General features: G+C 35.3%; 1 protein-coding gene across 2 annotated transcripts in view; it reads right to left on the minus strand.

The window, feature by feature from the left end:
- The window catches only part of MICU1 (mitochondrial calcium uptake 1), a 189,527-nt gene that overhangs the window by 75,388 nt on the left and 90,546 nt on the right, over positions 1-23,593 (minus strand). For both annotated transcript variants that reach the window (XM_081075092.1, XM_081075093.1), the window contains one exon: positions 3,969-4,051. In XM_081075092.1, the coding sequence (XP_080931218.1) occupies positions 3,969-4,051 (83 nt within the window). The remainder of the gene's footprint in view (positions 1-3,968; positions 4,052-23,593) is intronic.

Consider the following 23,593-nt stretch of genomic DNA (forward strand, 5'->3'; position numbering starts at 1 on the left):
GGGTATAAATGATAATCAAAACATATCAATGAATGCTTATCATATGTTATATGTTGTGGAGAACATCAAGAGAAATATAAAACATTATCTCTGAAATAAAATCTCATTTCTTCTGTTTCACAACTGATCACTTTTCATACTTTCATACTAAAAAAATTGTGTCATGGATTGGGTGAATGTAGCCCAAACAGTTAATATTTTTTGCTAGGTTAGTTCTATGTTTAATGATTTACTACATAAAACTAGTTCCAGTTTTATGATTTACTAAAAAATGGGTTAAAATAAAAAAGATTTGTGTGATAGAGAGGTCAGAGAAAACTTACTTTTTACAATTGATAAATACTTTTTAGTAATTTGTGTTTAAGCATGATCCAAGTAATTTTAGCAAAACATGAATAAAAGAATAATATTTGCTATTAGTTTGCTCACGCAACATGAATTTTGAAGATACATGATGATGAAATGTAAAACATCATCATACTGGTTCTGCTTAACTTTTAAGCTTGACAAATACACTGTCAAGGAAATTCCTGTTTACCTGGGTAGTCAGAGCGAAGTACAAATGTTTGAAAGCTAAGTGTACTTTCAACTTAATAAATTATTACATTTCCCAAGAAAGTAAAATGTAGAAAGATGGAGTAGAGAAACTTCTGAGAGTCGTTCACTCATGAGCTGCCTTATAATTACTTTTTGATTATCTTCTAAAGAGTTTTTACATAAAGCTCCCTGTGATCAATATTATAAGTTGTACAGGTAAACAAGGCCAGTTATCAAGGGATCACGAGATGAAATTAACATTCCCTTCTCTGACAAGTGAACAGAATGGTGACATGACTGCCCGAAGTCATTCAGCATCCGAGTCATTCAGCATGTCAGCAGCAATGCCAAAAATAAGACATATGTGACCTAAACTAAAATCTAGAATTTCATCTTTATAACAGGAGTAGGGAAGTTACAGTAGTTTTTCTCCTGAGGGGTACCCTAAGTAATTTCTGAGCCTATTTCAACACCACATTTTTTCTTTTTATATTTTATTTCTCTTCCTTCCTTCCTTCTCCCCCTCTCCCACTTTTGTTTCTTTCCTTCCTGATTCTTAGGCCTGTCTAAAGCCCTCTCTTAGCATTTAATATTAAATAGTCCTTAATCTGCTTCTGGTAATGGATGAATAGCTCTTTTCAGGCCAATCCTCCTTGAGATGACAATTATGTACTAGGGACAAAATACACCAACACCTAACTGAAGGCACTAGAGAGTGATCACGGGCAGATTATCGGAGGGGAGTTGAGACTCAGAAGATGGGAACAGCCCTGGGTGAGTTTCCCACTTTATACAGCTTCAGCCTGAAGGAAGTCCCCAGTCTGCATCAGAAGGATTGGTGCCCTCAGTTTTTCTGGCTTGAAAAACCAGAGGACAGAATTTGGGGCAACTGCAGCCACTGGAAAGTGAGGGGGGAAATCCTGGAAAGGAGAAATCCAAAGACAGGAGCCCCAAATTCCATACATAAACTCCAATCAAATCCAGTTGAGCTAAAAGCCTGCTGAAACACAAATATTCTTTAGATGAATATAACCAAATTTAGAGTCTATGACAGGTCATTTCTGATATCCAGACTATAATCCATAATTACTCGACATAGGAAGAAACGGGAAAATTTGACTTATTCTCAGGAGAAAAGGCAATCAATGGAGATCAATCTCTAGAGCACCCAGATGTTAGAAATTAGCAGACAAGGATTTTAAAGTGGTCATGATAATAGCATTCAAGTATATAAAATACAAAACAGATGGATTTCAGATGAGAAAAAAACATGAAAAATGAAAAGTTCTAAAACTGAAAAATGCAACATCTGAAATTTAATGGATTGTTTAACAGCAGAGATGCTACGACTGAAGAGTCAGTGAACGTGAAGCTAAATCAATAGAAATTATACAGCCTGAAAATAAGAGAGAAAAGATTGAAAAAAATAATAAACAGAACTTCAGAGATTTGTGAGGCAGTGGGCTAACATTTGTGTTACTGGAGTCCTAGAAAGAGAAGTGAGAGAGAATGGGGCCAAAGAAAAAGAAATTTTAAGAAATAATGGCCATAAACTTCTCAACTTTGATTACAAAGCATAGATTTATAGATACAAATAACTCATCAAATACCAAGAAGGATAAATACATAGAAAACCACACTGAAACACGTCATAATCAAATTTCTAGAACTCAAAGATAAAGACAAAAATCTGGAAAGCAGAGAGAAAAACAGTATATTACATAGAGGGGAACAATGATTCAAATAACCAGTGACTATTCATCAAAAGAAATCAAAAGTAGTGGAACAATAACTGAAAATTTTACATCTATATCTAGAATTCTGCATCTAGAATTTCCTTCTAAAAATAATGATGATATAAATTAATTCATCACCAACAGATGTGCACTACAAGAAATGCTAAAGAAAGTTTTTCCAACTGAAGGGCAATGATAACAGATGGAAAGTAGGATTTTAAGGAAGGAATAAAAGGCTTCAGAAATGGTAAATGTGAGTAAACAACAGATTATTTTTTCTCTATTTTCTTAAAAAGAGCATGATTACCAAAGCACAAATTATAGTGTGTTAATGGGGTTTATAATAGACAGCAGCAGTCCCTCCTTATCTATGGTATTGCTTTCCGTGGTTTCAGTTATCCGCAGTCAGTCATGGGCTAGAAAAGTTAAAAGAAAAATTCCAGAAATAAAAAACTTGTAAGTTTTAAACTGTGGTCCGATCTGGATAGTGTGATGAAGTCTCTTGCTGGCCTGTTCCGTCCCACTTGGGATGTGAGTCATCCCTTTGTCGAGCATGTCCCCATTATACACACTCCCCACTTGGTAGCCATCTTGGTTATCAGATTATCTGACACAGTATGGCAGTGCTTGTGTTCAAGTTACCTTTAGTTTACTTAATAGTGGCTCCAAAGCACAAGGGTAGTGATGCTGACAATTTGGAAATGCCAAAGAGAAACCACACAGTATATGTATGTTTAGGAAACAACACTGTATATCTAGAGTTCACACTACCTAAGGTATCAGGTATCCACTGGTCTTGGAGTGCTTCTCCTGTGGATAAGGGAAGACTACCATATGCAGATGTAATACATAGGACGACTATAGCAGAAAGAATGGAGAAGGGGTAAATGGAAGTACATGGTTGCAAAGTTTGTACATTTTATGTGAAGTCGTATAATACTAATCCTAAATTGACTGTGTATATTTTAGAATGTATAATGGACATAGGGTACAAATTTGGATAAATGTCTCTAGGTATTTTGAAATATTTACCTTTGTGCATTTCTTTTTTTAAAGATATACTGTACCTGATACTCTCTCACACTTCCTTTTTATCCCTTCCCTCATTTTGAATACCAAAATGTCTTCTTACATAGATTTTCTTTTCTGTTTTGAAACCACTCCTGATAATCATAATAATTGTGTTTGGGGAGGTACCATGGTCCCCCAATGACAGAAGTTTTATTTTGGAAATGTAATCTCTTCCTAGGATTCAGAGAAACTGTATATATCTTTGCTGAAACCTGCTACAGTCAAAGGCATGGTACCATTTTTCTTTCTATAGAAATCCTTTCAGAACATGTCATTCATCTTTGTATTCTGGAACTGTCTGGCACAAAGGAGCTGTTTAATAAATGTTGACTGAACATATGATTGAATATCCATAACTTATCCTCTCAGCATTACAGTCTAATTTATGTTGGGAAATCACAGAAATATTGACATTAATCCTATGTTCAAATAATTCCTTACATTTAGAGGGAAAAACAAATAAAAACCCTACCTGTAAAAAGAATTATTTTGAAAAATGACACATTAGGTACTTCAAAAATTGGATAGCATCTGAGTATACTGACCAAGGCCAAAGTAACTTCAAGGCATATGAAAATGGGTCAAATATTAATGTATTTAAAGGAACTCTCCAGGGCAACTTGCCTGTTCAAACTCCTCCATGTCTACTTCGCCATCTCCATTCAAGTCAAACATCTTGAAGGCAATTTCAAAATTTCTTTGAGGAGCTGCAAGTACAAAGAAGAAAGGAAGGATAGAAGGGAAAAAGGAAGGGAGAGAGGGGAGAAAAAGAAAAATATTTAGATGGCATTGACCAAAAATAAAAAAATCAATCCTTTAAGAAAAACAGTTAAATGTTAAAATGTAATATCAAGTCACAGATACTACCATATTAATCTAGACCAATCTTTTAGCAATACTCCTTGAAAGTAAGAGAATTTTACTATGGCCAGTAAAGATAGCACTTGTCTTATCTTCACGTTTCAACACTCTTAAATACATCAGCTTTGATTTCTTAGACACCATCCTCTTAGCTGTATAATACTAATGTTATTGCTCTGTTACTTAAATATAGTATTATTTACCTGGGCATGAAAGTCTGTCTGGGGTGAGATAATACTGCCGCAGAGAAGTTGAAACTCTAAAAAGATATACTACACATACTGATACTCTCTCCCTCTTCCTTTCACCCCTTTCCCCATTTTGAATACAAAAATGTTGTCTCCATTCAAGCCAGTGTTTGTCTTACTTTCTAAAAAACAAGCCAGCTTTCTACTTTGTTCTTTCTAGTCTCTCCATTTTAAGTACAATCAGGAGTTCAGTGGATGTCATTCTGCCAACAGATTATCTATATTAGTTTACTCGTTCTCACTGAAGCTCTGTGGTAAGGCAGAAAAGCATACTGCTAGCTACTCAGCACCCTGTTTCAACCATGTGAGCTGGATGGCGTGTATACTGAGTCAAGTATACTTAAATGTTAACATCAAGCTGAAGTTTAAAAAACTAGATGAAAAATGCAAAGTTTGAGAAGATGGTATATTTTCTTTCCCTTAAGTGAATGATGAAAGCACTTTAAGACTTTCTTATTCCTAGATCAATCAAAAAGTAATTAATATACTTGTGCATTAGAATAAAATATAAATGTAACAGCCCCCCTTCCTTACCATGCTAAATGTTCTGGTAAAGAAAACAAAGTAGTTTATTTCCTTCCTTTGGTGCTTCAAATTTATATGGCTTTAGAGAATTAACCAAAATACAATAAACTAATACAATTACATTAAATTTTCAGCTAATATAATTTTTTCTAAAATAAATTTGAAAGATTATATGTAGACAAAAAAGGGGGCTTAGTACATGATGCATAGTTGTAGAAAGTCCATATTCCCATCTTGCTCATGAATTTGGCAACAGCGAATTGACCTTCTAGGCTTAAACTACACTTTCAGCTAGCTAGCCAGCTAGGCTGGTGAGCTCCTGGTTTTTAGTTGCATGGGGAAATTATGTGTCTGTCTGCTTCCGATTGCCTGCCTCACTTGATAATGGCCTCCAACAGGTTTGTTCTTCTTGAGGCCGCAGGTACAATTGCTGAGAAGGATGCAGCTGGGGGAATTATACTTTTGTATATTTACCTCCGCCTCTTAAATTTTTCTTACCTGTCTGGAGGCTATCTTTTACTGAAGAGTTACTATGTGCTAATGCTAAGCAATGAGGTAGATAATTCAAAGCTGTTGATTATCTGATATTGTACTCTCAATCTTGAAAGTTTTTATTTCTTCATTTTTTAAACAGAGGAAGAAATTGGGGCTCAACGCCATTAAGTGACTAGCTTAAAATCACACAGCTAATACAGAACCAGTCAGCGCTGACTCCAAAGTCCATAAATTTTATACTCCACAGCCTCCAATATGAAGGCAGTGGTAGTTACAATAATAAACACATACTCTTCACTCAGATATGTTCTGACCTAGAAACAAATCAACAAAACATGACTCACTGGTTACCTCAGTCTCTGCAATAGCTGAGAGTTCCAAGTTGTTCATCTCATAGACAAAACTGTTATCAAAGAAACATTGTGTATGCTGTGCTCAGTGGTTTAGACTTGGCTGCACTAATTGGAGACCCATAGGCAACATTAGATTCTCAGATAGGTTTGTCAAGTGTTTTTAAAAATTCTGACTATGAATTTATTTGGATAGGAATACACTCTCCTATTTCTTCCCTGTTGTCTCACACTTGACCCACTTCACTCGTATACATTATTTGCTTAATCCTTATAGATAGTTGAGATTGTAACAACTACAAACAATATGAAGCCACTGAAAATTTTAAGTAGAGGAGTGACACAATCAAACGGGCATTTATAAAGGACCTCTCTGGCTCCAGTGTGAAGGATGAGTTGGAAAACAAGAACCAGCTTCAGAGAAGATCACTGAAGCTTTTATAAATGTTAAAAATATTAACTGAAGTGATGGCAGTCTGTAATGGAGAGGAGGAAGCAAATTTGAAATAATTTAAGAAGGCAGAAATTATACAACTTGATGATTAATTAGCTGTGGTGAGCTGAGGGTACAAATGGATGATAGTATGATTGGCTTAGGCTACTGGGTAGCTTGCATGTCAATAACCAAGAGAAAACAGTTGGAAAAGGTTTGAGAAGTAAAATGAGTTCAGCTAATTCAAGGGATCAACAGCATATTCAGATGAAAATATTCAGGAGATAGTTAGAAATATGGATCTAAAGCTTTGACGAGAGAGGCTAAAGCTGGGAGTTATTAGCATAAAGGTGGTTTGTTTGCAAAGAGCCTGAAATTTGTTCAAGGAGAACTGAGGGTTGAGGAGAAGGGTGAAGACAGGTAGAATGCAGCTGAAAGAAAAGAGAAAGGAAGCAGTGACAGCGGGGGTGGCATCACAACAGCGAGAGGAACACAGTCCAAATAAATAGAAATACGGAAAAATTTGGCAAGAGCCAGTCAATATGTTGCCACACATGAATTAAGGCAGCATTTTCATTCCTTATCTCTAGTGATTATAGAGATTACACAGAATGCTTAAAATTTTAGCTTTATCATAATCTTTTATTCTTACAGTCCTGTGAGTTCTGTAAAGGCATGTGCCTGGATCATTTAAATGACTGAATGAGTCATTATGCCTTAAACTGTGATTTTGGTAGTAGTGATGGAATAAACAAACAAAAAATGAGTAAGTTAGATTCTAAACAAGTTTCTTATTTTCTGTTGGTTTGATTCTCCTACCACAGAATTCCGACCTGCACCATTCTTGTTTTAAAGTGATGCTATAGGATAAATGAGGTAATTACTATGCAATATCAGAACTCTGAATCAGAAAAAACACTTTGGAATGTAATAAACCTCTAGCCCATGATGAACCTGCCTACTGAATTTGGAAGGATGACCACATGCCTCTGATTATTTCTGAGATGGAGGTCACCACTTCTGAGGTCTAATCATTGTTGGCCATATTAATTGAGCTTTTTTTCTCATGTAGAGCCCAAATGTAATCTTGCGTAGCTCTTACAGATTGTCAGTGTCATTTTCTAGAGAAATAAAAAACACATCTGCTTCCTCACTTGTTTGATGATCCTCTGAATCCATAAAAACACATTACCATGTCTCTACTAAGGTTTCTCAGAGCTTACTTCCAGAACTTCAACATCCTAATAGCCTCTTCTGGGGTACTTTCAATGTTCAATGCCTCCTATAAATACAGTATCCTAAATATAGTTAATTATGGAATGAGTTACCCTTTCTAGAAACAATAGGACTACTTCTTTGCAGACTACTGTTGTAGCATTATTCTTATATGAGAGCTTTAGTATCTTGCTTTCTACGTAACATTAGGCTTAGGGAAAGGGGGAGAAAAACTTACAAGATTAGATTTCAAAAAAGTGCCCCTTCCTCAATTCTTCTGGATTCTTTCAAGTATGATGAGTAGGCATAGTCGGGAAGAAATCTTTCTACACTTTACACAGAGTTTGGTTAGCAGACATTTGGTCCTGTCCTCCACAGAGACATGTGGCCTAGGTTGACCCGTCCACCTCACCCCATGTGCCATTAGGAGCGAGGCTACCGAGGCAAGAAGGGTTATTGTTGGCAGTACAGCCACAAACAATAAAACATGAGAGTATATTTTATGTATGAACCCTGTAAACCAAAAGTACAAGTAAACATTTTGGGCTCTTTGAAACCAGAGAAGTTTTCTAAGTGTGGACATTGTGGACAGGACCAAATATCAAGGCCCCTTTTTCATGAAACAGATGTCTCCATGGGTGTTTTGGACAGGACCAAATGTCCTCCAAGGAAATGGTATGATGTGTTGTACTTGTACTATACCATTTCCTTGCGATGATTTAGCTTCAGAAGGAGGGCGCTACACAAAATGAAAATGTAAGAAGTATTTTAAACACACTTTAGCAACAGTAGATCAATTTTCTTTTCATTGACCTATGTCCTCGTAAGTCTGATTTCATTTCTGTTAGAAACTATTTTACTCTTAGATAATCTGTTAGCCTTTTCAACATTTTCTAATAGCTTCATAAGTACCATATTAATACTATAGCTAATAAAAAGGGTTGCAAATATTTGAAAAACATAAAAGACTTAAAGAATGATAAAAGATAAGCACAAAGACAAGAAATATTTCTTTTTATAAAGCTATGCATTTTATATTTAATTTTTATACACAGCTAACTGTGTACAAAGGCATATTTATGTGAAATAAGGCATAATGTGAATAATCTCAGCAACTCAAAAATTTAACTATTATAGTTTCTGCTTCAACTCAGAAGTTGCACCGTCAGGTGAGCCCTCATCTTTGTTTTGTAGAATTATCTATTGACCAAAATATCCACTGTTAATCTTACCACCTGAAGTCAATGGAGACAAGAGGAATAACTATGAGAATCTGCCCTGAAACTTGGCAAATAATTATTCCTGAAATTCAAGATCTGGAATGGAAAATAAAAGAAAATCCACATGAACCACATGAACTATAATTGGTTGCAGAAGATATTGTGCTGTTAAATAAATTAAAATCAAGTATTTTTTTCAGTTGGTTGTGCTACAATTACAATTTAAAATACTGTAGTAACTTTTTGACTGTATTACAAATTTTAGTTTCTTACCATTTAGTGATCTAATATGCTCAAAGAAATTTAAATTAATTAGACTGTTTCCTGAATATATTTTCCATGGTTGTGCAATTGTATGCTCTCATTAAACGGTTCTACGGGGAGACCAAACCAGATAATATGAAATAGTGAACATTCTACCACTTAAAGTATCTAGTTTCCCACATATGTGCAATTTGAAATGATAAAATGATAAAAAAATTTTCACTGCTAACTTTTGGAATACAATATCTAGAAAATTTCGTTACTGGGGAAAAGACACAATAAGGCAATCTCAAATTGCTGAAGTTCATGATACATAAATGCATCAATTTAGTTCTTCTTAGCTTTGCTCCTTTAGTACGAAATAGAAAAAAAATTTCCCCTGGTGAAATAATCAATGCCAAAGGTAAAGAAAGAGAATCCTCAACTACCCAGGAGGAAAAAACATTAGTTATTATAAAGAAGAAAGTCCTAGGTTGTTATTATAATTCTGCACAACACCTGAACACTACAGAGCAAGTTCTACAGAATCTTGAGGGAAAACAATTGTAATCTAAGGATTACCTAGAAGTAAAGTCAGCATTTACCTATATTAGCAAAAGAAGATGTTCTCAGATGTGCAAGGATTTTGAAATTGTGTAATCACACACACTTTCTAATAAAATTCCACAGAAAACAGTAACACAAGTCTTGATCAAGGGCTGGTCAATTATGAACTCTGGTGAGGCATTTGTTTATATACTGTTCTGGCTGCTTTTGAGCTACAAGGGCAGAGCTGGGTAGTTGTGAAAGAGACCTTATGGCCTGGAAGCCTAAAATACTTATCTTGCCCTTTAAGAAAAAGTTTGTCAACCTCTGGTTGAGGACATTCTTCAGGCAATAACAACAAAAATCAATCAAAATAAAGAAATAAAGACAGGGAAGATGAGATCAGTTAAGAAGTGAGAATAAAATCAATAGAACAGAGTTAAGCTTAAATAATTGTTATCACAGTATATCATGGCATCTGGCATTTACTAAATGTTCATTATGTGTCAGGCACTTTATATGAATTATTTAATCCTCCCGACCTCTCTGTGCCATTATAGTATAATATCCATCCCCTGTTAAAAAAGAGGAAACTATAGTATAGTGTGTTCAGGGTCTCAGAGCCAGGATTCAAATCCAGGCAGTCTACTAGAGCATGCACTCTTAGCTATTATACCAAAATGGTTATAAAATAATGAAGTATGAGAAATACCCTTTGAAAGAGAAAATACAGAACGTAAAATTATTTTAAAATAGTGACTTGGAATAAAAAAATACCAGATTATTAAAATTATAAAAACTAAGTAGAGAGAAGAAAGTGAAAGGAAGCGCTAAATTTCTCATCTTCCAATGGAAGACATCAAAAGAAATGGATGACTTCATCCTCGATATAAAAGCCACGCTGCCCCTTAATCCCACAGATATATACATACACGCATTTAATTTAATTCAAAGGTTACTACTAATAGGACAGTATTAAAATTACTGGGGCAAAACCCCCAATGAATAAAGTGAAAGCTTAAAAGAAAAATAAATACCAAAAAAACATAGAGAACATAATATATGGTGACAGAAGTAAGGCCAATCAATCACAACAAAGTTAAATGACCTAACCTCCTCTATTAAAAGACAAAAGCTCTCAGACTGACTAAAACTGTTATGTATAAGAAATATATCAAACAATAATGTAGAAAGATAAAAGGAAATACAAGAAAACTAAAACCGGAAGAAAGCAGAAGTGTTAATGTGAGACAGAAATGAACTAAAGACAGAAAGATTATTAAGAACAATCACTATTTTCATATCACTAATGAACACCATCCTTAAACAGCGTCTAATATATATCTTTATGTACAGGACAATATAGCATCAAAAAGCGTAACAAAACAGACAAATGTAAAGGAGAAATTTTTTAAAATCACTATGTCTCAGTCTTTGACATATTTTGCAGAAAATTTAATAAGGCCATGGACGCTTTCTATAATACAAACCACAAGTTCAATTTAGTAGATATATATCGAACATTGCTTTCTGGTAAACAGAGTCTACATATATTTTTTAAAGGTTCAAAGGAATTTGAAAGACTGAGTATATATCAGCACGCATACACACACACACAAAACAAACACAAGTAAAAGAAGAAATTGCAAATGCAGCATTTTAATGACTATAATACAATAAAACTAGGTCAAAGGAAAAAAAATCACCTTGATCATCAGGCTAGATGTTGAAACAGCATTTGACAAAATTCAAAAAGTTTTCCTATTATTATTCTTTCCTCCCCCGCATGAGAAATAGAAATTTCTTCAACATGGTAAATAATATTTATCTGAAACCAAGATTCACAATATACTTAACTGAAAAATGCCAGACATTTATTTTAACATAATAAATAAAAGGGGATGCTCACTATTCTGAAAGTTCCCGCTAAAGCAAAAATATAATGAAATGAAATAGAACATACAAGTTAGAAAAGAGAAAAAATATCATTATTTGAAGATTATATAAATGTCTTCCAAAAACCTCCAAAAAAGCAAAAAACTCAGAACTACTACTATTAACATGCTCAATTATAAAATAAATATGTAAGATATTTATAAACTGGGAAATGAAAATAATCAACAAAATGTTCCACAGCATTTTCTTAATTATTCCTCTTCCTTCTTGCATCATTGCTTTTCTTTCTTTCATAAAAAAATTTTTTTTTTTTTAATGGGGGAATGTTGGGGAATGGTGTGTTTTTCCAGGACTCATCAGTCATTGTCCTTCAATCTAGTTGTAGAGGGCGCAGCTCAGCTCCAAGTCCAGTGGCTGTTTTCAATCTTAATTGCAGGGGGCACAGCCCACCATCGAATGGGGGAATTGAACTGGCAGCCTTGTGGTTAAGAGCTCGCGCTCTAACCAACTGAGCCACCTGGCTGCCCCTCATCATTGCTTTTCTTACCGTGCGGCATCCAGTACCCTTTTCTCTCATGGATTCGTATTCACCCAGCTTAAAAGCAACTCCGTGACAGGGAAATGGCACAGAAAGACTGAAGTTAATTATGTAACTTTCTAGGGATCTCTAAAATTAAAGTACTGAATTTGGTCCTAGATAACATTAGATATCCAAAGTCCATGGTGGTATTTTAGGTATGTAATTCCATTTAACTGTACTCTAAGTCTCTGTGTTTTTCACCATAAGAATCTAAAATCTTTTTTTTATTTCTGTACACGAAGGTGTCAGTAGAATGGATCTCTGGAATTCTCTAGGACCAATCAACATAGACACGACTAAAAGACAGGCTTTGCAAACACTATTAATTTCATGAGATGTAAAAAAAAAAGTTTCAAAACCATTAGAAAGTATAATAAACTATGCCTACCATCGAAACATCTTTAACTATTATTGTTAATTAGCAATAATTAGAATATCTATCCTTATTTTCACTGTCACGAAAATAAGCTATCCTTATTTTCACTATTTTAAACGAAAAAATAGTAAGTGTAGAGAATTCTAGTGCCCACTGATGTTTATATTTTCCTTAAAAGGGATGGTGGTGGGGGGAGAACATAGGGCCTTGGAGACTACTGTAAAGACTGGCTTTTACTCTGAGAGAAATTAGAAGTCTTTGGGGGATTCTGAACAGAGGAATGACATGATCTTATTTAAATTTAACAAGATCATTCTGGCTGCTGTATTGAGTGTGTATTGTAGAGAAGCAAGTGTGAAAGAAGGGTGACCGATTAGGAAGGTATTGAAATAATGAGAGTTTCCTAGACAAGGGTAGTTATCAGTGAGTGGAGTGAGAAAGGGTGGTATTCTGGATTATTTCAAGGCAGAGCTGACAGGATTTGCGGATAGATCAGAAATACAAATATCAAGATTATTTTCTAAACATACACACACATACACACACACACACACACACACACACACACACAGTTTTTCTTTTTCCAAAAGGGAATAATATGTATGTTTTGACTCATCAATACATTGTGAACATTTTTCTATCTAGTAGATCTCTGTATTATATACATTAAGTGCTGTATTGAATTTCATTGCATGGATTTATTGTAATTAGCTCAGCCACCTGATATTTGAGTTCTTTCCAATTTATTTTGTAACCATCTAAATCATTATACATACAATCATTTTATTAGCCTAAACTTGTAGAAATGGAACTGCTGGGCCAAAGGGTAAAGGTATGCCAATAATTTATACTCTCACCAATACTATATATGCAATTAAATTTAAGTGTCATTCCAATAGTTAATTCTGATACACAAATGGTTTTAGGTACACTATAGATTTTGTAGTCAAATGAGAGAAGGAACAACTAATTGCCCCTTTAAAAGAGGTAATCAACTCTAATCGTTATTCCAGTCTCTTGAAGTCCTTTAGACCTTTGAGAATGATCTAAATTTAGGAAAGACTTCATGTAGTTTTTTTGTTTGTTTTTCAAAACCACTCTTGTTTTTAATTTTTATTTTTATTGAGGAATATTGGGGAACAGTGTGTTTCTCCAGGGCCCATCAGCTCCAAGTCGTAGTCCTTCAACCTAGTTGTGGAGGGCGCAGCTCAGCTCCAAGTCCAGTCGCCGTTTTCAATCTGTAGTTGCAGGGGGCACAGCCCACCATCCCATGTGGGAATTGAACCGGCAACCTTGTTGTTGAGAGCTCGCACTCTAACCAACTGAGCCATCAGGCCCGCCCCTCCGAAAGCTCATTGTCTTCAGTCTAGTTGTGGAGGGCGTAGCTCACTGGCCCATGTGGGAATTGAACTGGCAACCCTGTTGTTCAGAGCTTGCGCTCTAACCAGCTGAGCCATCCGGCCGCCCCTCACTTTGTGTAGACCAAGCTCAAGTTTAACTAAGCTAGTTTAACTGTAGTGCAGACCTTAGGGTGTCTGTCCAAGATGCAAGGTACAGCCATGATACATATATTTTGTATAGCTCCTAGACAAACCCCTAACCTGTGATTTACTGGTCTGTAGTCAGTCACAGGGTAGCCAGGACACCATTAAAACAGGAGAGGGGAGTTAAGGGGTTAAGTTGCTGTCCTAACAGCACTGATTGGAAGGATCTGGTTAGAAGACCCATGTTTCTACTCTAACAATTCTGATCATAAGGAAAAAAAAAACGCTTAGAAATTAAATATATATTCTTGGAGCAAAATTAAAATTCAGAGTGATTTAGTCTTGTTTTTATTTGGAAATCTAAGACAATGAAAGAAACTACATGAGACATTACTATGAGCTTATTATCATTATATATAGACTACAGTGCCTACAAAGAGAACCTATTCTTATTGCATGTCAGTGTGATTTATTTATTTAATGTTAGTTGGCAAAGTTTCCTTAAAAATATAAAACATTACATAAACCCGAGTTTAAATACTTCATAAGAAAACAATGAAACTTTTCTGAATTCCTTTAGCAAGGCTTCTGCTCTATACTATTTCTTCTAAGTACTGCTTTTCTTTTATTTACATTTTCCCCCCAGAAAATACACTTCATTCCTGATTCTCAAAACAAAAACAAAAAAACCCTATAAATTTCACACCTAAAGAAACAAAAATAGCTGATATTTTTAGTTCACAATTTTTAGAGTTGTATCTCAGCCTCAGTTATTGATGACCTTCAGAGAGCTTCCAGAAATAGTCTTTCATTTAAATTGCTCTTCCTTACCTTCTTATTTGACAGTTGTGCTACAGGAAGAGTATTCAATGCCAGAGATGTCAAAAAGCTTGGATTCCCCAAGAGTTCCTTGGAGAGAGATTCTAAAAGGAATGCCAGCACTTTACCCTTGCATTAAGGTCACGTTCTACTTCAGGACTATATTTTCTTCAAATGCACGTTACTATTTTTATGCCCAAATTACATATACCTGTGTGATAGACCTCCCCACGTCTATCTTCAGAGATCTAAAAAAATCATCACCTGCTTGACTTTCACTTCTTTCTGGGTGGTTTCATTCCATTCCATGTGCTCAATAATAGCCAAAGTGACAGCTTATGCCTAGATACAACCTACTGCATAGATACTCAGAATAAGCTGCTTTAATAAAGAGCTTGGATATTTGTTAGTTAATCTACACTAAATTGAAGGACCCTCTTTACATGTGACTAGGTTTGGCATTCACCCAAAAGTTATTTGGGTTTTCAGTTTAGTGTCCAAATCGGAAAATTTAGCTATTATAATAAATTTCCACCTTTCATTATGTATATACACACAGAGAATACAATTTTAAAACAGTTTTAAATAGTATGGAGGATACTAAGGGTATCTGGAGCAATATAAAATTTTAGTATATATACTAACATAAAATAACTATTCAGAAAAATGCTTATTTACAAATAAACATGGAATATTTATTATGTGCCAGACACTGTGCTGGGAAGGAGTAGTGATTAGGCAAACCAGTCCATGAAAACCACTATTTCTTGTCTTGATTTCCTTTTTGTACCCTCAAATTCCCTAACACAACAAATAAGCACTTCCTAAAGCTGTTCCAGGAATAGGTAAGCAACACGTAATGAAACCTATGCATCACCAAACAATATTACGTTGTGGGTTTTAGGGAAAGGTAAGCTACATGTCTAGACTGATATATTTGATGGTAGTCCAGCTTCTAAGAGGCAAACCATGTGAAAAAATGGGGCTCATAGACCATAAGCAAAGATCTTTAAACATCATCAATTATTGAGGACTGAATTCCTACAGATCTATCCCAACCATCAACAGAATAAAAACAGGAAAGGGCAGAGCCTGGGGAGGATAGGACAGAAGTTAGAAAAGTCATAAGAGGCTGGCATCTGGCACAGTTTCTATCATCTGTTCTAGGGAAATGAAGGCAAGACCATGGCAGAAAGCTAAACTGAGGCCCATTTGACACTGTAATCAGGGTTATGAAGATGGACGAGGTCTCCTTTCTACCTAGAGGGGACTCAGAGAAGCCACATCCCAAATAACCTTTCATTCAAATACTTTCAGAATGAATACCATTAGTAGGAGGATACAATGTCAGATACTTTGGGAATTCAAAATCATATGACAAAGTTCCTATTTCAACATATTATTGAATGATACCACATCCACTGCCTAAACTTTCATCAATTAGAGATTCTTCTGAATTAACAAGCATCTTCATGCAAATATCTCTGGAGCTATTACGAGGCACCGTAATTCATTTGCAATTTAATGTAAATTTAAAAAACATTCTGATGTTCATTTTAAAAAAGTAAAATCCTGGCCGAGATATGCTGGGAGAAAGATAATTGTAATTTGAAGAGTGAAGGGAGAAAAAGAAATAGTTTTATAGGTTAGGGTACTGTTAGAAGGTATACAATTTAGCCTATTTTGAACTTTTATTTTTTGTGCTCCATCAACTCCATCACCTTTCTCCCGTTGATAAATTAGGCCTAAGAAAGAGGGAAGCATTTGAGAGACTTACCAAATGCTTCCCCTGTTAGGCTTTCTAACTTGAGAGCCCAAAGAAGAGCGAAGCAGAACCAAGGGCAGAGCCCCTCCTCCTCTCTTGAGCTCCCATCTGAATCTCAGATATCATAGAGAACTGAAAGTGGCAGAAAGTTTTACACGCCAACACAAGCCATTCAGGAGAGGACAAAGTGTATGCAGACCTAATTTTGGTGGCAACACCTGCCCACATAGCATACAGAAAACATTTCAGTCCACCTCATTCAATACTTTTTCTTTTTAGAACATAGCCGCACCTTGACTATTGGTATTGAAAGGGTGGAGCTACAGAAATATGTGTCCCTAACCAGATTTCCATAACATTTGAAGTCAGAATTTTATTAGAATTATTAGAATTTTCAAAAACATGAAAATGGATCGATTCAAACAAAACACAAGTATGAAAATGCTAATAAGGAGAACTGTTCCCTCATGGGTATAAAATTATGAAATTTTCCTCAAGATACAGTGGAAATACATTTAGGTCTTATTTTTGTTAGAAGCCACAGTTTGCTTCTTTAGTCTCTATTCTCCCCGTGGCCTGGTGAACCCTCAGAACAAACCTCAAGCAATTGTCTCACAGGATAAACTTCCTTTTGCAGATAAAAAAAATATTTAAAACTTCTCGTATAGTCACAAGCAGATTTGAGAGAGTTAAACACAAACATCACTTATTTCTTGCTCATCTCAATTAAAATTCTTGAGTGATAGTTTATACAAAGATGTAAATTCTTCAACTTTCTGCAACAGCGGGGGCTACTGAAATGGTATAGTTTCTTAAATATATCTGGCTCAAAATGAATTTAACATCATAAATACTTGGTACATTTAAACGTATTATCTCATATTTTGACAGAACCTGCATTATAATAAAATCAATTAATCATAAGAACAAGTTATGCTAGAAAAAGAAGTTACTGATATACAACACAAGACACTTTTGGACTTCCAGCATATGAATACAGTCATGCACTGCTTAACAATAGGGATACAGTCTGAGAAATGTGTTGTTAGGCAATTTCATCATTGTGTGAACATCATAGAGTGCACTTATGCAAACCTAGATGGTGTATTACACACGTAGGCTATATGGTATACCACTGTTACAGTGTCATGTGCTTGCTGTTTTCGTCAAGGATGAGAAAATATAAAGATACGATTTGAAGATTTTTATCTTTATCACTAGTTTAAAGCATTTTGATTATTATATGCATTCAGGGAATGTTTAAATAAAAACAAATTTATTACAGTAAAAGATACATTGCCATTAATCCCCCTCAAAGTACTCCCCCTCACTTTGAACACATTTATCCCATCGTTCTTGCCCCTTTCTGAAGCAGTTCTGGAAGTCCTCTTTCGTGAGTGTCTTTAGTTGCGCTGTCATGGCTGCCTCAATGTCCTGAATCGATTCAAAATGTTTACCTTTCATGATCATTTTGACTTTGGGGAAGAGCCAGTGTTGCCCAGTGCCAGATCTGGTGAATAAGGTGGATGAGGACACACTGTAATGTTTTTATTTGACAGAAATTGCCATATACCAGAAGTGATGTGTGACACGGAGCGTTGTCATGATGAAGGATGAAACCGTTTGCCCATTTCATGTTAATGAGTTGTTCGTAATCCATGATTTACAGCACACTTTGAAACACACCTTCTCTCAACCATAGCTCACACCTGACTGCACCAAACAAGTTGAAACTTGTCACACATTGTTACTAAGATTCAACGCACCACTTCCCATATTGAAGATCCCTGCCTTTCCATTGGATGGTATTTGGCAGCAGCCTTCACCATATTTTGTGATCACAACGGAAAGGCTCCGTGTCACACATCGCTTCTGGTACAGCAATTTCTGTCAAATAAAAACATTACGGTGCATCCTCATCCAACTAATTCATCAGATATGGCATCATGAGACTTCTGGCTCTTCCCTGAAGTCAAGATGACCAGGAAAGGTAAACGTTTTGAATTGATTCAGGACATTGAGGCAGCCACAACAGCGCAACTAAAGACACTCTCAAAAGAGGACTTTCAGAATTGCTTCAGAAAGCAGCGAGAATGATGGGATAAGGGTGTTCGAACCTGCAAGGGGGAGTATTTTGAGGGGGATTAATGACAATGTGTCTTTTACTGTAATAAATTTGTTTTTATTTAAACATTCACTGTATTGTTTGATCACACCTCATCCAGGTGTTCCGTCATTGACTGAAATGTTAGGTAGCACCCGACTACAAATATTTCTGAAATTCTAAGCACCTCTTACAGGCTAAACTAACATGGAATCAAATCTGCCTTTCATGTGCTTTGTCTTATTCTGCATAATGTAAATTAGCAATGGCAGATAATCCTAGATACAAAAAAATTACATAGATAATAGCCAAATCAAATTTTCTCTATAACACGCCCAATTCTGATGTCTCAATAAAAAAGATTTATAGCTGCCTTACATCTGTTGCTAGATCTCAATATGCTGTCTTGCCCGTATTTTTCAATAGATCAGTAAACCTGAGAAATTTATTTTCATTGATAACTTCTATAGCATTTTCATTAGATGGGATGGCACTGCTCAGTACCACAATCTCCAAGTCATATACACTTTGTGATCTGCTCTTGACTTCATTATGGCAAGAGAAATAAAACATTATAGACTTTCACTTGAATGCTCTTTTAATTTCTTAAAAGGTTTGTGAGAAAGATGAATCATAATGAGGATGTGGTTTAATTGTCAGTAAATCATCTGCGATAGTGAAAACCCACTTAATTCAATTTCTCCTCTAATGCCTCAAAATTTAATGAGGGCATCAAAATCAGAATACACTGAATTATGCCTTTCATTAGTTCTGTTCCCAGGTACTAAGTGTGACATAGCATTTTTTGCTTTAGATTTTTCTGGTGGCTCTTCAAAGATTAACAGTAAATAGTAAGAAAGATGCTTAATATTCAACTTTTATAATTATTTTATTATTGCCTCCTTAAGCTATCTGGAATTGTTTTCATGTTATTAGCCCACAGGGTGAAAAACTTTAGTTAGGACACATATGAAGACAAAGCACAAAATGAATATTTCCTAACTGTCAATGGGCAAGATCCATATTCTAAGTTATTTTATCATTATCTAATGAATCTTAGCATTAGTAAGAATGATACAAATCAATAAGTAATATGTAGCATTCTAGATAAATCTTGATGACCCTTCTCTGTACCTAGATATGGAGAAAAATCTCTGACTTGCATTATAAGATTTAAGGCCGTCAGCTAATGTTGCAGTTGGTTACTGCTGAGAATTAAGCCATTAATAATTTGCTTCCATATTCTCATTCAAATCCTATTAATCTACTTTAAGGATCAGAGGCTCTTTGGAAGTACCAGTCAAGTTCTTCCATCTACCGCAAAAGAAACTTTAATATTCACGCAAATCAAAATGGAAGTTATTTAATAATAGTAATTGTTAAGAGTCTCTTTACCTTGCCTCAAATGAATCTGAATTTATTTTATTAATGAGTACTTATATAGTAAATACTTAATATTCTACTAATACAGATGCTACGTCTTATGTTGAAAATTCTTCAAGTTAATCCATCAAACCTGATCAGAGAGATGGGATATAAAGCAATAGAATTTAGGAATTAGGAATAAGGGGGGGGGATACAAATATATGAATTCTGAATTATAAGAAACTAAGCTTTTTTGGAAATACATTAATTTAAAACCATGTTTCCTTCACTCCACTGATACTGGCTGCAGCCTTGACGATATCAACAGCTACGGAATGTTCTCAATTTAGGATATAAATAGCAAAGTCAAGTCTTATGTTTGCTAAACTTGCTTTTGGAGAAAATTGAAAAAGAAGTTTTATATTCCTGCTTTGTTATTGTGCCACAATGCTTTATCTAAAGTAGATATGTTTGCAGTGAATATCAGTATAAATTTGTAGTGAATATTGTTACAAACCTGTGATCTCTGCCATGTAGTTTACATTCTAGACAATAATGAACAGGATTAAAAGTCAATTATATAGAATGTTAAACAGTGATAAATGCCAAGGAGGAAACAACAAAGTAGGAAAGGGGTTCAGGAGGTACTGTGTTTCCCCGAAAATAAGCCCTAGCATGATTTTTCAGGGGGACATCTCCTAAATATAAGCCCTAATGTGTCTTTTGGAGCAAAACTTAATATAAGACCCGGTCTTATTTTCAAGGAAACATGGTACGTATGTGTAAGTGCGTGTGTGTGTGTGTGTGTGTGTGTCTGAGAGAGAGAGAGAGAGAGAGAGAGAGAGAGAGAGAGAGAGAGAGAGAGAGAGAGAGAGAGAGAGAGAGAGAGAAAGTTTAAAATTTTAGGCTGGCCAAAGATGGCCTCCATATTCAAAGCTATATAGAGAAGAGTGAGAAATTCAGATCACTTCTTCTTATAAGCACAAGATATTGTTGCCAAATTTGTTGTTATTCTGGGTATGTGTCCAAGAAATACTTGTTTAACTAAAAATCAAACTTCTAAAAAGTATGAAGAAGAATTAACTCTAATGGGAGAAGTTATATTGTGTAGCATGTTTTAGAAAAGCAGCTTTATTTTATTTTGAGGAGAGGTAATTATAAATTGAGAAAGGAAATGCATGATTTACTATATACTATTGTCAAATTTTATTTTAGATAACATAGTATAGTTTCAAAAGTACTTTGAAGTTCCAAATGTCAATCCATTTGGGCATAGGGTTCATATTCTTAAAATGATGGCAATTTCTTGAACACCACTGAGTCTATTAATATTGGAGGAAAAACAGCTAATCAGAAATATGACAGTCCCTCATTATCTGGACTGCCATTCACATTGTTCTGGGAAGTTTCCTGTTGAAAATCTCAAGGACAGCCCCCGTTTCCACCAGAATAACAGATTAATGAATACACTAATGCACTTTCCCTAGTCCCAAGCCATTCCTTAACAAAGCTTTTGGTGTTTCCACAATTGCATTCTCTCTTCTTGTAGGATGACTTGGGAACTATTTACTGCATCTAGACTGTAATGATCTCTTGGTACCCACAAGGAAGTTCATCCACGGGGTGTCTCATTTCCTATCATCCTAGTAACAATTTGGATATGGGAAAGAATTGATCTTGGTGTAATTTTTGTGGCACATTTCCCCTCATGGCTTGTTAGATTAAGTGGACAATGCAGTGTGCAACATTCAGAATGCAAGGATGCTTGAACTGCCCATTATCTACAGAAGAGTTTATGACTAGCCTTTCTATAGGCCAGCCTTAGAGAAAGAAGAGGCACTATGCTAAGTTATGGCTTATCACTGCTGAAAATGGGACCACAGGAGTAAAATCAAGCAACAGGAGCCCAGGTGCTCCTGAATCACCTATTTACTGTGGGGCTGAGGGCAACTTCTTTATAAGTAACCCTCTCTATGCCTAAATTTCCTTATATGTACAACAAAGATAATAGTACAAACATTATGGGGTTGATGTGAGGAAAATATATGTGTAATTGGAGTGCCCAAAGGAGAGGAAGGAGAAGCAAAGGAGTATTAAAGAAATAATGGCTGAAATTTTTCCAAATTGGATGGAAACTATAAACCTACACATCCCCAAAGTTCAAAGAATGCCAAGAAAAGAAACATGAAGAGCACTACATCAAGGCCCATAATAATACAAAAAACCCAACCCAAACCAAACCAAACCAAAAGAACCAACGTGCCACACACTACACTACTGATTCCTCCCCATCCCCATCCCTGGGGGACATTTGGCAAATCCTGAAGACATTTTTGGTTGTCACATCTGGGAGAGGGCAGAGTCTGGCAATGTTGCTAAACACCCTGCAATGCACAGGACAGCCGTACAACGATGAATTATCCTTCCCAAACATCAATAGTTACTAAGGTTGAGAAACACTGAATGCATATAATAATCAAAATGCTTTAAACTAGTGATAAAGATAAAAGTCTTCAAATCATCTTTATATTTTCTCATCCCTGATAAAAACAGCAAGCACATGACACTGTAATACTAAGCACTTTTGTAAATCACCATGTCCAAGCTAGAAGCTAAGCACCAAGAAGTAAACATGCCGGGACCAGCAAAGCTACTTGGAGCGGTTTTCAGAACGCAAAGCTTAATGTGACTTTTTTTTTTTTAACCTGTTTTTAAATGGTTGAATTCGGGAAGTTACAAAATGTGCCAGGTATTCCGAAGGTTCTGCTCTGTGATCCTTCTGACACTTAGAAAGATATGAAATGAAGGTAATAGGACTAAGCAGTAGATACAAGTTAAAATTTCAACAGAACAAATATTTACTAGGATTATTTCCACAGTACATATTATGCTAGATCAATGCAGCTCTCCAAGGTGGTCTCTCATTTAATGTAGTATTCTTTCTGCCACATCATGCCTATTTAATGTACATTCTATCCAAAGTCACAAAAAAGCTTTTAAAGTCTCCACCAATTCTGGTGGGTTTTTTAAATGACAAGATTTATAGATATTTTAAAATTAGATATGAAATAACATGTTGTGACAGAATATCAAGAATAAAAACCAAGACTGCATACCTACTACAGACTAGGCATTGGAACTAGGCATTATTTATATTCATGATCTCCTAATCCTCAAATAAGTCATTTGGGTTTGGTATTATTGCCCTTTGCATTTTCCAGATAAAACAGAAGAACAAGTTCACTGACTTGCCCCTAATCACAAAGCTAAGAAGTGGTGGGGCCAGGATTTGAACTGAAGTCTGTTTAGAAAACCCATGCCCTACCAAAACAATAACGAACTCTAATACTATGCAATTTAAGATCATACATATGCTATTCATTAGTTTACTATTTTGGATCTTCATAACAAATCAATGTAGGTTCTACTAGAGAACTGGTCTATCACATGAATTTATTCAGATACTTTGGAACCCCAAAGACAGCTGTAAGGCATATCAGTCTATATTTCTTCGTTTTCCTAGTAACAGCCATGGCAGGAAATGTGTATGTCATTTGTTAAAAACTGTCTTATAGTTTTATCTTTATAGATGACTAGCCTGGAGATGGAAAAAAAGAGATGGTTATTTTTGTTTGAGATGTCCCAGATGGAAAAAAAATGAGAATCACCTCTTTCAAATATATAAATCAGATCTCTTTGGTTCAATTTAGGTAGCTTTTAATAG

Source organism: Rhinolophus hipposideros (genome assembly GCF_964194185.1).
Source record: "Rhinolophus hipposideros genome assembly, chromosome: 15".
Taxonomy (NCBI): Eukaryota; Metazoa; Chordata; class Mammalia; order Chiroptera; family Rhinolophidae; genus Rhinolophus; species Rhinolophus hipposideros.